The sequence below is a fragment of the Triticum urartu genome, chromosome 7 (genome assembly GCF_003073215.2).
Source record: "Triticum urartu cultivar G1812 chromosome 7, Tu2.1, whole genome shotgun sequence".
Classification (NCBI taxonomy): domain Eukaryota; kingdom Viridiplantae; phylum Streptophyta; class Magnoliopsida; order Poales; family Poaceae; genus Triticum; species Triticum urartu.
The window spans coordinates 134,680,199-134,696,455 of NC_053028.1; the positions used below are offsets into that span (position 1 = coordinate 134,680,199).

At 44.7% G+C, this 16,257-nt stretch overlaps 1 protein-coding gene across 1 annotated transcript; it reads right to left on the reverse strand.

Moving 5' to 3' along the window:
• Positions 1 to 1,743: 1,743 nt before the first annotated feature.
• LOC125522329 (26.2 kDa heat shock protein, mitochondrial-like) lies at positions 1,744 to 2,775 on the reverse strand. The gene is made up of 2 exons (XM_048687389.1): positions 2,497 to 2,775; positions 1,744 to 2,376 (listed from the first exon to the last, which is right to left on the reverse strand). Exons 1-2 carry the CDS (start codon positions 2,708 to 2,710, stop codon positions 1,943 to 1,945), a joined length of 648 nt encoding a protein of 215 aa, XP_048543346.1. The 5' UTR covers positions 2,711 to 2,775; the 3' UTR covers positions 1,744 to 1,942.
• Between the last annotated feature and the right edge of the window lie 13,482 nt (positions 2,776 to 16,257).

Below are 16,257 nucleotides of genomic sequence, written 5' to 3' on the forward strand. Positions count from 1 at the left end.
TGTGTAGCTCTTACCATAATGTATTTCATTGTCAGATTTTATACACATGTACAATACATTCATATGAATGTTTAGAATTTTTTGAAACTCCAAAAAAGCAATTATTGAACTTTTCAAAATATTCATCTCCATGGAGGTCTCCCGCCAAAAGCCCTCACTCGCTTTGACAGCAGCTACAAAGCAAACTAGGTAAGGGTCGGTGTGTGGATGATGTCTAGGGGTGTTAACGTACTAAGGTGTAAAGTGTGCCAATTTTCAGACAGTTTGGACCCCTATACAGGGTTCGTACTTGCTGTAGAATTCAGAATTCGTTCCAGAAACTGGAAGAAGATGGTGTGCTCAAAAGAAAAAGCTACTGAGTGGGTTAGTGGCATTTTTAGTGTTAGTTTGACCCAAACAATTTATACAAATTTATTGGGAATTTTAGAGCAACAGAAAAACTAGTTGCTTCACAACTCAAGGGTTTTTGGAAGCTCAAAACCTTTTTAGAAGAAGAAAAACTCTTGAGAAAATTTTGGGAGAAGTAGCTATTCAGATGGTTAGGGTTGGCGATAACCAGAGTATGTTATCTGAGTTATGTTTTTGATTTGGTCAAGTCCAAGAAAATCAGGGGAAAGAAGATCCAAACCAAATCCCAGAAAAGAAACTCCAACTTGATCCTGATTCCTGAAGAAAAAGGGCCAAATTTCAGGGTGTTAAAATCTCCGTCATTCTTTGCCCGGATCATGCCGGCATCTTCCGCTGGAGGTCCAGCTCGTGGAACTTCACTAGCTCCTCAAGAGTTTGCAGCGGCTACTAGATGCCCGAACATCACCAGTTGCTTGGGTTCGCTCCAGGAACTGGCTGATGCGACTGGATGAACATGGATGAACATTGAGGAACAAACATCAATCAGAAACAACACATCCACCACAAATCAAGTAATCACGTCAAACTTCCGGAAATCAACAAGTTCTTGACCATTTCTAAACAAAAAAAGTTCATGACCAGTTTCACTACCAAATCAGTTCATTGCCTCAAACTAGAGGAAATCAACAAAGTTTAATGACGAATTTTCACCAGCAAAGTAGTTCATCATTCGTTTTTTTTTTTGGTTGTGGAAAATCGACAGAGTTCTGGATCAACTTCTCCATCAAAGTATAGTTGACAATATGAAGAAGTAAACACATAGTAGGATAAACACAAAACATTCAGGGAACCACCAAATCAGTTAATCACATTATACTTGAGAAAATCAACGAAGCAGGACATAAACAAGGAAACGCCTATCTCATGTGACTGTTACAATTGTTACAAAAACCCTACAGCTACAAACTGGAACAATTGCAGTTGTTACAAGAAGTTAAACTCGAGGATAAGCACAGAAAATTCTAGGAGATCAGACAAGCAAAAATTTCACAAAAACAATTCAAGGATAAGCACAAAAAATTCACGGAACAGCAAGCAAAAATCATCAACCTGTAACCGCCCGTCCACCAACTCCATGACGTCAAACTAGAGGATAGGCATGAATGCTCAGCTTTTTACAGAAAGCTTAAAGCAATACAAATCAAGAACGAGGAAAGATAGGCAAGCGAGACTAGCTTAAGACAATCAAAGTAGTTCATCAGGCCAAACTTGAGACAATCAATAAAGTTCATGGCCAATTTCAGCACCAAATTAGTCCATCATATGCCAAACTTAAGGAGATCAACATGGTTTCATGACCAATTTCAGCACCAAATGAGTTCATCATATGCCAAATTTGAGGAAATCAACAGAATTTCATGACCAATTTCACCACCAAAGCAAGTTCATCATATGCCCAACTAGAGGAAACTAACAGAGTTCGCGGCCAACTTCACCTACTCGATGCAAGACGATCAACGAAGCAAAACAAGGAAGAAAGACACCAAACATGACCACATCAACAAGGCGTCTTCCATGAGCACAACCACTGGGACTACTCGACCTTGACGTGGAAGACGTCCGTGCGCTCCTCCTCCTTGACCTTGAGCAGGGTGACCCAGAGCACGCCGTTCTTCATCTCGGCCTTGATCTTGTCCATCTTGTACGCGTCAGCAGCAGGCACCTCGATGCGGCGGTTGTACCTCGGCATCGCGGAGTCGTCGTCGCCGTCCCAGGGCTGCTTCTCGCCCTCGCCCTCGATGACCAGGATGTTCTTGTCCGCGCGCGCCTTCACGTGGTCCTTGGTCAGCCCCGGCATCGGCACCTTGAGGTACACCGCGTCGTCGTCCTCCTTGGCCACCCAGCGTCCGAGCTGCGACGCCCCAGCACCAGCGGTGGAGGAGAGGCCGCCGGTCTGAGATGCGACGTCCTCCATCAGAGACAGCAGACGGGCCATGCTGGTCGGCGCGCCGAGCGAGTCGAGCACGTCTGCAAAATCAACACCAAGGACACCAAAAGCAGATCACAGGGCTGATTTGACTCACGGTGTTGAGACTTCAGCACGAACGCAAAGAAACGGCGCGCCACGGGTAGGGAACGGAAGCATACCCTGCGAGAAGAAGCTGGGGATGACGAGGTCGCGGGCGCTGTAGTCGTCGTCGTCGTCGTCGTAGCGGCTGACCTCCTTGGCCTTGGTGTTGTACGGGCGGCGGGCCGCGATGACGGCGGGGGAGTCGACCGAGCGGAAGGCCACGGGAGCACCGGACTTGAGGAGGCTGGCCGGCGCGGCACCCTCGCCCTTGCAAACGACGGCGGAGGCCATGGTCTCTCTCTCTCTCTCTTCTTTCCCCCTCTCTCTCTTCTTCTGTGATTTTGGATTCTTGTGGCTGAGCGAGACGGGGTGCGAAATGGAGGTGGTTTTGTAAAGGAAGAGCGGGAGGGATTTCTTGGGGGAGGGGATGGGAAACTGGTTTAGAAGGTTCTGGACAGATCGGTTGGGCTCTCGAGCCTTCCACAGCTTTGCGATTCGTGCTGCTTGATATACGATTAGGGCGACATGGGTGCAGGGCCGGCCCTTGATCGAGACGCGGCCCTTGATCTGTGAGTCTTCCCTCCTCGCCATTGTGGCTTGAGGTTCGACTAGGCGAGTTGTGTTGTTGTAGTCGTGGTGTGTGTACTGTGTGACGAAAGGCGTTGTATCAGCCGCTTGGCTCCTCTTCTATGCTATTGATGCACCTCTTCATGATGTATCCTTAAATTTTTTTTTGCTAAGAAACGAGTCTATATAAAGATGAGATTACTATTTTGAGGCCTAACAAAATAAGGGCCCCGAGTCCTAGTTTCGCCCCGGGCCCCCGAAATACGAGGACCGGCCCTGCATGGGTGGTGCTAACTTTTGATCTGCTCAGCTACGTCGAGCACGACTAATTTGCTTTTCAAAGTTGGACTACTTTTGCAAAGAATTCGTACCGTTTGGTGGACTCGGATGGAAACAATAGACAGCTCAATTGCTTATGCTAATACAATGTCAACCTAATAACACTGTTTGATTTGCTAAACTCTGTATGTTCAGCTTATACAAGGCACCTAAATAACCATACGAAAATAATAAGTATGAAGTAATCGTACTATAAAACCGTGTTGAGGCTACACAATCCACCTTTTATAATGACTCACAAAATCCAAGGTTATCCTCTCTTTTTTGAAAATAATATCGGGAACGTCTGATTTGTAACAAATCCAAATCCAGCGAACATTCTACCATGCCACCTGAGAACACCTGATCACATGCACGGATCTTAGCACAAGAAGCCCTGCCACATCAAATTTGAAACTCGTAAGCAGGACATAAAAGTTGCACGAACGCTCCTAACCAAGCAAAGACACCCACCGGAGACCTGTGATTGAATCCCAAATCCTCCTTTTATTTTATTTTTTTACTTTTACAAGGGGGAGAAAATATGCACACACAAAATTGGTACATGGCAGTTTTTTTAAAAAGAATTGGCAGATTTATATATTAAAAAAGCTAACTTGCCACGTGGCAAATTTGAATACCTTTTCGTGATGCTTCAGATGTCAATTTTGTTTTGTACACATGGAAAAACTTAGATAAAAATTCTCATGGTCCCATGACAAATTCATAACATTTTTTACTTCCAAACATAGCAATTTTAGTCTATTTTTTTGTAATGCTACACCATGGCAAAGCTTTGAGAATTTTTATCGATTATTTTCATGGCAATTTTGGAATTTGATTTTCTATTTTCGCACATGCCAGTTTTATTACTAAGAGGATAGCAATTTTATTATTTTAGAGCATGGAAATTTTATTGTTGAGAGCATGTCAATAGTATTTATTTTTTGGATCATGACAACTTCCTGTGTGTGATTTCTACGTGTTTTTGAAAATGAAAATATAAAGCATGGAAAGTTCACTGCGTATGTCTTTCTATTAATTAATATGCAAATTTGCCATGCATAATGTTCTCTGTCTGCAATTTGGACCACGAATTTTTGTTATTGTTTTTTTTATAATTTACTATGGCCTTTTTGCCATGTACCTATTTTTCTGGTATGCTACCATAGCATTTTTTTTGTTGCACTTTGTAAATTATGTTGTCTATGCCTTTTTCTATATAAGAACATATTTCAATTTTGGTTGATGGCAATTTTTCTAAAATTATCAAATATTTGGCACAACCCTTTTTTCTGCACCATAATTATCTAGCCAACTTGGGGGTCTCATGGAAACACCCGTATATCGCTACTAAATAGTTTGCTTGATCATCCCCGTCCCATCGAACGAATTGTTCGCTCGTGGGTGCCTTCCGTTTTGACGTCCACCAGATATTGTGGTACCTTTTTTAAGAAAACACCAAGTATATGTCTACCTTCGACCCCCCCCCCCTTGGCTCACATGGCCTCTGGTTCGACCAGCCCGGCATCGGTTCTACAACCTTTTCACGTGAACATCAGGTGGTCTCGGGTCTAGGCCTCTCAGATTCACCTAGCTCCTCCCGCTCGTCCTTAGAAGGTGTTGCGTCACCTAGGGCATCGAGCGCTACGGCACTAGCAGGAGGCTGGCTCGGTGGGGAGACGTTCATCCGCTTCCTCCCAGGAGCGCAGGGAAAGTTACACCGAAACTTTTTAGCCTCTACTTCAAGTGTTTTCGGGAGGGGCATAACGAGTTGGATTGCACCTTTTATCCCTAGTGCATCAGTTGCGGCATCGTCGGCCATGATTCGTCACAACGCAAGAGATCTAGGAGCCTGGTTCCTGAGGGGGAGATCCATTGGGCAGCGTTAGCCAAGATGTCTAGCGGTGCTCCTGCCTCACTGTCTATCAGGCTCATGGGCAGGGTTATGTTGGAGCCTAAGCAGGAGGCACCGGTGGTGCTATCCTCCCCATTTGCGCCCAAGATCCCTCCCATGTGGACATGGGAATCTTCACTGGCAGGCCGGAGTGAGACCTATATCCTCCACCAGTCACCAGTGATGGATTGGACATGGAGCATGGACTTCGGCTCACGGTGTGGTTTATGTGGTTGGTGCAAGGCCACCGGTCTCATGCTCCAAGGCAGGCGAGGCGATTTTTGTTTGGATGAACATCCCTAGGAATCAGTTCTCGGTTCATTGTTTCCACCTGGAGGATTTCTTGATGGTGTTAGCCTCCCGGAGCTCCGCAATGCGGCCATTGGGGCAAACCCTATTGAGCATGCGGGGTTCAAGCTTTTCATCAAACCATTGTTGCATCAAGCCCAAGCCACGTCCAACCTCTTGCGCCTTCATGGCAATTTCTATGCAGCTCAACATCCCTAGGCACCATTTCTCAGTTTATGAATGCTACAATTAATTATTTTCAACTCAACATAGTCCTCTCCCGCATATCTAAGCTTTGTACACCAAATTTAACCTTTTCCTATTTAAAATGATTATTTCTATTGTTTATTCTAATATTTGCCATGTTGTGACAGGAAAAAGGCATATAGAATGAAACTATCAGCTTTTAGATCAAGTTTTATACACGTTTAGATTGTAAATTAGGCCACTCTCCTAATCAATATTAATGTTTCCTTTGAACTACTTGCATTACTGAAACACTCACTATCAATTGATTTTCCGCATATGCATTGTACAATGAATGCCGGCAATAATTTTTTGAAAGATGTGTTCATGGGTGATGTGCAGCTCCGCACAAGACTGTGTTCCATGTGGCACTATCCATTCATTGTTCAGTCTCGCTCTCTGATAGCCAGGCAACCTCCTGAAGCAATTATAGCCAATCATCCATACAAAAAAAGTGTTCTCTCTTTCCCTGATCATTGGGAAGCCATACAAGCATTCAAATATGCAGGAAAAGGAGACTCTCCCTACGTGAATGGTGTTGCATATCACTTCACAATTAATCTTCTATAGTCAAATCTAATAGAGATATGCAATGATCAAAGGGTTACAGTCTTTATGAAAGGTCTTCCTCTGTATAAAGCATTGCAATGAGCTCGACCTAAAACCCATTGTCATTTCTTCTCTCATCTTAAAATAGAAAACAACATATATGCACGCACAGGCTTCAGCACGGGCGCGGCGTGCAAGTCTGAAACATTTCAGCTAGGCTACAACTTAGACGACAGTCAACTTACCCTGTCGTGGTATGGACTTGCCCCGCTCCCCCAAGACCAAGACATTTTTTCTTCTATGACCAAGATCGACAATGGATGAGGAAAGCGCATCGATTTTTCGAGACTCAAGCCTAGTTCTCAGCCATTGATGTAGACATCACTTATGACGAGAATTTTGACCGATGGGCAAATTGTTGTCGATCATAATTCCATATGACTCTTGTTCATCTTTCGATGCTTTGTTCTCCGAGCTCAGAAAGATTCTGCTCCGAGCCCAAGAACGTCAAATTTCGAGTTCGTATGAAGAATTGATAGTCGTTTTACCAAAGAAGGACAGATTGAAAGGTAGTGTTCTAAACGACCGCACGCGGTCGTTTCAGCGGTCATTTGACATGCACCCAACTCCTAAAGTTGCCCTTCCATACGGGATTCTTCACCGATTTTGTCCCCGTTCAATCTCACGAGATCCTTAACTCGTAAAGAAGAGATTGGGAGAGGATTTGGCTCATTGAGAGCCCTTGTATGAGGCCCATCAAGAGAGGAGGCTAGGGAGGCTCCATATATATCATCTACGACCTAAGCCGCCGTCTCTTTCTTGGATTCCATCACATCTCATTCATCCACAAGCCATCTCCATTCCTGCTCCACACCTGAGAAGAAGGGACAACAAAAAAGGGAAGAAGGAGGAGGCTCCACCACCATGAGCACCGGCCATCAGGTCTGTGCCCTCGCGTCGGCACCGCCACCATAGTTGGCGCCCCCATCTCCATCATCTCAGGCGCGACCATCACCATCACCATCATCATCATCATTGCGCCTTCGTCATCACCACCATTCCTTCTCCCTTCACCGGCTTGTAACTTGCCCCTAACCTTCATGTGTTTGATTAAGTAGTTGTACTAGTTCTTGAGGATATGGTTGAACCCTTTATGATATTTGTTGTGATCGAATATTAGCTGTTCACAATTCAAGTTAGTGGCCTTCGCCACTGTTGAGAGGAGAACGTTTGTGCCTTTGTGTCGTGAAGTATCTTACAGTCCTTGTGATAGTTGGGGATATTGGGGTAATTTGAGGTGACAGTAAAAGCCTCGGTTCCTCGCCTTTGCAAAGTATTGGGGAATTACGGAGAACCCTTAGAGAGACCATGTCCATGGGGCAACCCCACTAGTAGAAAACAGGGCTATGGTCCAAGCCGTCTCAGCCCATTAGTCCCGGTTCAGTCTAGAACCGGGACCAATGTGGGCATTGGTCCCGGTTCGTGAGCCCAGGGGGGCGGCCGGGCCACGTGGGCCATTGGTCCCGGTTCGTCTGGACCTTTTGGTCCCGGTTGGTGGGACGAACCGGGACCAATGGGCCTCGCTCCTGGCCCACCACCATTGGTCCCGGTTGGTGGCTTGAACCGGGACCAAAGGCTTCCCTTTAGTCCCGGTTCATGTCATCAACCAGGACCAATGAGGTGCCTATATATACCCCCTCGCGCAAGAGCAGAGCACAGTGCTCTGTTTTTTCTGGCCGAGGGGGAGAGGGCTTTGTGGTGCTCTAGCTCACCTCCTATGCACATGAGGTGTTCGATGGAATGCCCGAGCCACACTACTTAAGCTTTCTCCTCTCGAAGCTCGACCTCCAAGCTCCATTTTCCTCGAGATTTGTCTAGATTTAGCGGTCCGTCACGCCCCGTCCCCGTCTTCACCGCCCGATCACCCGCGCCGATCTCATCACCGACACCACCGTGGTGAGCCTCTTGTTCTTATCTTCTTTCTGAAAGGAAAAATATTCTTACTTGTATGTTTAGATAGATACTTGTATCATTTTCTTACATTTATTATTGCATCTTATATAGTGCGATGGTTTTGGTATCCGCCCCCGTCGGCCCTCGTCCTGTCTATGATTCGGATTTGGTATGTATATTATCTTTATAACTATTGGTTCATTTATTGTTTATGAAAATTATGCCGACCAACGTGACATAGATTTTATTTATCTAGGATGTATGTGAATCGGAAATGCCAACCGACCCTATTGTCGAGAGGTTAAATTTAGTTGAAGAAGAAAACAATTTGTTGAAGGAAAAAATAAAAAATTTGAGGAGGATAAGATGATATTGGAGTTGCATGTTGCGGATGTCGTCGATGATCACAAGATCAAGATGGATGCAATGCGCTTGAAGATTAGAAAGATTAGAAAATATGCCATTCATACCGAGGCTTGGTATCATTATGCCATTGGATCAATTGTTACCTTGGTTGTGATTATGATCGCATTTGTTTTCGCATTGAAATGTTTTACATAGTTTCAATGTATGGTTTAATTAATTAGATGCTCTGGAGAGCTATATGTTGTTAGATGAGAACTATGTATGCACTTTGGTTTTAATGTGATGATGAACTTCTATTAATTTGGACACTTAATTATATATAATGCACGCAGATGAACCGGCAATGGATGTAAGGTGACAGACACACCCGCGAGTACATTAAGGGCGTGCATGAGTTTCTCTATGCGGCTGAGGCAAACAAGCAGAATGGTTTTATGTGTTGTCCATGCACTGAATGTGGGAATACGAGGTCTTACTCTAACCGGAAAATCCTTCACTCCCACCTGCTTTACAAGGGTTTCATGCCACACTATAATGTTTGGATGAGGCACGGAGAAATAGGGGTTATGATGGAAGACGGCGAAGAAGAAGAGTACGATGACAACTATGTGCCCCCTGAATACGGTGATGCTGCAACGGGGGGAGCTGGTGAAGATCAAGAGGAACCAGACGATGTGCCCAATGATGCTGCCACGGGTGAAGCTGCTGAAGATCAAGAGGAACCAGACGATGTGCCCGATGATGATGATCTCCGCCGGGTCATTGTCGATGCAAGGACGCAATGCATTAGTCAAAAGGAGAAGCTGAAGTTCGATCGCATGTTAGAGGATCACAAAAAAGGGTTATACCCCAATTGCGAAGATGGAAACACAAAGCTTGGTACCATACTGGAATTGCTGTAGTGGAAGGCAGAGAATGCTGTGGCTGACAAAGGATTTGAGAAGCTACTGAAAATATTGAAGAAGAAGCTTCCAAAGGATAACGAATTGCCCGACAGTACATACGCAGCAAAGAAGGTCGTATGCCCTCTAGGATTGGAGGTGGAGAAGATACATGCATGCCCTAATGACTGCATCCTCTACCGCGGTGCATACAAGGATCTGAACGCATGCCCAGTATGCGGTGCGTTGCGGTATAAGATCAGACGAGATGACCCTGGTGATGTTGACGGCAAGCCCCTCGGGAAGAGGGTTCCTGCGAAGGTGATGTGGTATGCTCCTATAATACCACGGTTGAAACGTCTGTTCAGAAACGAAGAGCATGCCAAGTTGATGCGATGGCACAGTGAGAACCGAAAGAAAGATGGGAAGTTGAGAGCACCCGCTGACGGGTCGCAGTGGAGAAAAATCGAGAGAAAGTACTGGGATGAGTTTGCAAAGGACCCAAGGAATGTATGGTTTGCTTTAAGCGCGGATGGCATTAATACTTTCGGGGAGCAGAGCAGCAATCACAGCACCTGGCCCATGACTCTATGTATGTATAACCTTCCTCCTTGGATGTGCATGAAGCGGAAGTTCATTATGATGCCAGTTCTCATCCAAGGCCCTAAGCAACCCGGCAACGAAATTGATGTGTACCTAAGGCCATTAGTTGAAGAATTTTTATAGCTGTGGAATGGAAACGGTGTACGTACGTGGGATGAGCACAGACAGGAGGAATTTAACCTTAAGGCATTGCTGTTCATGACCATCAACGATTGGCCCGCTCTCAGTAACCTTTCAGGACAGACAAACAAAGGATACCACGCATGCACGCACTGTTTAGATGACACTGAAAGTATATACCTGGACAAATGCAGGAAGAATGTGTACCTGGGCCATCGTCGATTTCTTCCGACCAACCATCAATGTCGAAAGAAAGGCAAGCATTTCAAAGGCGAGGCAGATCACCGGAAGAAGCCCGCCATGCGCACCGGTGATCACGTGCTTGCTATGGTCAATGATTTACACTACGTAATATTTGGAAAGGGTCCCGGTGGACTAGCTGTTCTGAATGACGCTGAGGGACACGCACCCATGTGGAAGAAGAAATCTATATTTTGGGACCTACCCTACTGGAAAGACCTAGAGGTCCGCTCCTCAATCGACGTGATGCACGTGACGAAGAACCTTTGCGTGAACCTGCTAGGCTTCTTGGGCGTGTATGGGAAGACAAAAGATACACCTGAGGCACGAGAGGACCTGCAACGTTTGCACGAAAAAGACGGCATGCCTCCGAAGCAGTATAAAGGTCCTGCTAGCTACGCTCTTACGAAAGAAGAGAAAGAAATCTTCTTTGAATGCCTGCTCAGTATGAAGGTCACGGCTGGCTTCTCGTCGAATATAAAGGGAATAATAAATATGCCAGAGAAAAAGTTTCAGAACCTAAAGTCTCATGACTGCCACGTGATTATGACGCAACTGCTTCCGGTTGCATTGAGGGGGCTTCTACCGGAAAACGTCCGATTAGCCATTGTGAAGCTATGTGCATTCCTCAATGCAATCTCTCAGAAGGTGATCGATCCAGAAATCGTACCAAGGCTAAGGAGTGATGTGGCGCAATGTCTTGTCAGTTTCGAGCTGGTGTTCCCACCATCCTTCTTCAATATCATGACGCACGTCCTAGTTCATCTAGTCGACGAGATTGTCATCCTGGGGCCCGTATTTCTACACAATATGTTCCCCTTTGAGAGGTTCATGGGAGTCCTAAAGAAATATGTCCGTAACCGCGCTAGGCCAGAAGGAAGCATCTCCATGGGCCATCAAACAGAGGATGTTATCGGGTTTTGTGTTGACTTCATTCCTGGCCTTAAGAAGATAGGTCTCCCTAAATCGTGATATGACGGGAGACTGACTGGAAAATGCACTCTTGGAAGAGACTCAATAATATGCAGGGACGGATATTCTTGGTCTCAAGCAAACTACACAGTTCTACAGAACTCTACCTTGGTGACCCCGTATGTCGATGAACACAAGAACAGTCTGCGCTCCAAACACCCGGAGCAGTGCGACGACTGGATTACATGTGAACACATCAGGACTTTCAGCAGTTGGTTGGAAACACGTCTCAGAGGTGACAACACTGTTTGTGATGAGTTGTACTTGTTGTCCAGGGGACCATCTTTGACTGTATTGACTTACAAAGGATACGAGATAAATGGGAATATATTTTACACGATCGCCCAAGATCAAAAGAGCACCAACCAAAACAGCGGTGTCCGCTTTGATGCAGCAACCGAGAGCGGAAAGGACACATATTATGGTTACATAGTGGACATATGGGAACTTGACTACGGACCTGATTTTAAGGTCCCTTTGTTTAAGTGCAAATGGGTCAATCTGTTAGGCGGCGGGGTACAGGTAGACCCACAGTATGGAATGACAACAGTGGATCTGAAAAATCTTGGGTACACTGACGAACCGTTCGTCCTAGCCAATGATGTGGCACATGTTATCTATGTGAAGGACATGTCTACCAAACCGAGAAAAAGAAAAGATAAGGAAGCGAATACATCATACGATGAGCCAAAGCGCCACATAGTTCTTTCAGGAAAAAGGGACATCCTGGGAGTGGACGGCAAGACAGACATGTCTGAAGATTATGAAAAGTTTCATGAAATTCCTCCCTTCAATGTCAAGGTTGACCCAAGCATCCTGATAAACAATGAAGATTATCCATGGTTACGGCGCAATAAGCAAATGACACAAGTGAAGAAAAAGTGAAGACTTTCTCCCGCAACTATTATGATGATACCATGCCAAATTTGTAACAGACGAACATGCTACCATTGTCCGTTTTATACATGCACATACTATGTGGGTGAAATTATGATACCATGCCAATTTTTAACCTTTTCAGAGTTCATTTTGAAATGCTTTCCAATTTCAGAGTCATTTAGCTCAAATAATGAATTAATAGCAAACAGAATGAACTACAAAACTTTTATGAAAATAAAAACAATCAATTAAAATATTATGTTATGATCAACTAAAATAAAACTATAATATTCTTCAATAGCAAAAAGAATATAATTTTTGTGACCTAAAATCAAACTATAAGTATTTAATTGTAAGTATAAATAAAAAATAAATAGCAAAGAAGAAAAAAAATTCTATTTTTATAGTAAAGTTATTCATAAACTAGTGATTCACACAAATTTTATAAAATTCAAATTTAAACTATTCAAAATTTTAAAACTAATGGCACTAACAGAAAGTTTATAATTTTTGTGACCTAAAATCAAAAAGAAATCACTAAAAAACTATAAGTATTTAGTTGTAAGTATAAATAAAAAATAAATAGAAAAAAAAATTCTATTTTTATAGTAAAGTTATTCATAAACTAGTGATTCACACAAATTTTTAAAAATTCAAATTTAAACTATTCAAAATTTAAAAATGCCACCTACTGGGCCTCCACGGCCTGAATACGACTAGAAACCCTACATGGGCCAGGATTCAGGCCCGCAGAGGCCCAATAGGCCCACAGGCAGTAACAAGTTTAGGCCCGAAAGCCTGCATTAGAGAGGAGCTCGAATGGGGAGGCACAGCAGCGCTTATAAACAAGTGCCGGCGCCCTTCAGCTAGCGATGTGGGACTAAACTTCAGCTAGCGATGCAGCACAAGGCCATTGGTCCCGGTTGGTGGCACCAACCGGGACCAATGGCCTTCGCTTCCCGCCCTTTCGGCTGCCGAAAATTGGCCTTTGGTCCCGGTTCATCGCACCAACCCGGACTAAAGGGAGCATTAGTCCCGGGTCGTAGCACGAACCGGGACCATTGCTCTGGCTATATAAGCCACCACTTGTGAAATTTTGGCCAACCGCTCCCATTCGCCCCGACGCCCCCAGGCCGTTCGTCGCCCCGCGCCGTCGCCCCGAGCCCGTCGTCGCCCCGCGCCCGCCGCCGTCGCCCCGCCCCGTCGCCGCCCCGAGCCCGCCGCCGTCGCCCCGCCCCGTCGCCTTTAGGTTGATGATATGATGATGTTGATGATATGATGATGTTTTTTTTTTCTGTTGATGATATGATGATGTTTTTTTTTGTTGATGATATGATGATGTTTTTTTTTCTGTTGATGATATGATGATGTTTTTTTTATATATGCATTTTTTCATATATGTATTAATTTTTTTAAGTTGTTAGTAGATATCGATTTTAGGTTAGTGCATTTTATCACTGATTTTAGGTTAGTTGAGCCTCTTTAGTGCATTTTATGTTTGTTGCATTTTAGGTTAGTGCATTTTATGTTAGTGGAGAGGAAAAAGTAAAATAAGGAAAAGGAAAATAAGTAGAGAAAGAAGGAGAAGAAGAAGGAGAAGACGAGGAGAGGAAGAAAAGGAAGAGGAGAAGAAGAAAGGAATAGAGGAGAAGAAGAAAAAAAATAGAATTTTTTTTCTATTTTTTCTTCTTCTCCTCTTTTTTTTCTTCTTTTTTTTCTTCGATCTTCTCCCCCTCCCGATAGGAAAGTTTTATATAGAAAGTTACAATTTTAGAAAAGTTTTATATATGCAAAAATTACAATTTTAGAAAAAGAAGGATAGGAAAGAAGAAAATAAGAAGAGGAAAGAAAGAAGAAGAGGAGAGGAAAAGAAGAGGGGTCAAGGGTTTTTCTTATTCTTATTTATTTCTCCTTTTCTTCTTCTTCTTTTTTCTTCTTCTTATTTATTTCTCCTCTTCGAGGGGTCAAGGGTCGGGAACTAGGGTAGAGGGTCGAGGGTCGTTAAGGGGTCAAGGGTCGAGGGTTTCAGGGTCGAGGGTTCGAGGGTTCTATAGGTTCGAGGGTCGAGGGTTCCAGCAGGGTCGTCTAGGGGTCGAGGGTTCCAGGGTCGTCGAGGGTTCGAGGGGTCGAGGATCGCCGAGGGGTCGAGAGAGGTTTCCTAGTGTAAAAGTATTGAAGAAATCCATGCCTTCATCATTAGCCGGAAGTAACCAGGGCATGTTGGTACGAAGTTCTGCAAAGTTGTTCTGGAATGGAGTCCCGGATAGAATAATCCGCCTTTTGGTACGAATTCAGCAAAGGCCTTCCAAATAGCGATATTCGGAAGGCTCTTTCTGAACTTTGTACCAAAAAGCGAATTATCCTATCTGGGACTCCGTTTCAGAACAACTTTGAAGAGCTTCGTACCATCATGCACATGTTACTTTCGCCTAATGATGAAGACATGGTTTTGTTGAATCCTTTGACACTAGGCAACCTCCCGACCCCTCGGCGATCCTCTCGAACATGAGAGGAAGAAGAGGGTCGTCTAGGGGTCGAGGGTTCCAGGGTCGTCGAGGGTTCGAGGGGTCGAGGATTGCCGAGGGGTCGAGAGAGGTTTCCTAGTGTCAAAGTATTGAAGAAATCCATGCCTTCATCATTAGCCGGAAGTAACCAGGGCATGTTGGTACGAAGTTCTGCAAAGTTGTTCTGGAATGGAGTCCCGAATAGAATAATCCGCCTTTTGGTACGAATTCAGCAAAGGCCTTCCAAATAGCGATATTCGGAAGGCTCTTTCTGAACTTTGTACCAAAAAGCGAATTATCCTATCTGGGACTCCGTTCCAGAACAACTTTGAAGAGCTTCGTACCATCATGCACATGTTACTTTCGCCTAATGATGAAGACATGGTTTTGTTGAATCCTTTGACACTAGGCAACCTCCCGACCCTTCGGCGATCCTCTCGAACATGAGAGGAAGAAGAGGGTCGTCTAGGGGTCGAGGGTTCCAGGGTCGCCGATGGTTCGAGGGTTCTTCTCCTCTATTCTTTCTTCTCCTCTTTTTTTTCTTCTTCTTCCTCTTTTTTTATCGGGAACGAGGGTCGTCGAGGGACATAGATGTAGTGTCGTCGTTGTCGATATATACCCCCTCCCGATAGCTTACTATGATTAGGTAGCTAGTTCTACGTTTGGCACTAATATATCCCTGGAGGAGAACGCCGAGATCGCGCGAGAAGAAGTGAGGAACTTCTTTGAAGGGGTGAAAGCAAAGAAACATCCACCTCCGGAGGAGAAGGTAGATCGGGTGAAAGTGAAGCGCACTCTGGCTGCCCTAACAAAACCACCGAAGTCTGATCCGCCGAAAGGAAACTATGACCGCATTATTGGAAAGGAATTTTCCGAAGCGGAGCGGTCGGGAAGTACTGTCAGTGATCAAAGGCTGAAAGAACGACGAGCTAGGAAACAAATTGCCCAGCTCGGCGAACAAGCGAAGCAATCGTGCCCCCCGCTCAAGGTGCCTAACCACAACGTCACTAATGATCCGAGGATGGTGCTCGGTTATAGCAATCTTGCAGATTACCTGCCCGACGAAGTACATTATGAACCCATGGACATGCAGATACAAATATACGAGTACGGGAAGCCTCTCGTCAAAGATGAAAGATCTCTATCAACGATGATGCGAAGATTGCATGATTGGTACTTGAAAATCTGCAGAGACTCTGGGGGGAGGAGTACTTTGTATGTGAAAGTTAAAAAGGAGCATGACCTCGTTGGAATTGATCTGTTGCCTGTTCCATTTGAGGAGTTCTATCAGTTTTTCAATCAATTGGCCCTCGATAAAACAACGGTCGCCTGCTACTGTCTGTAAGTAGTACTACTTCTGTCATTAAGTTTCTATATATAGCTTAGCTCTTTCATTGCATGTATTTATAATCATCCTCACTATATTATGCAGATTGAAGATCGCCGAATTGAAGA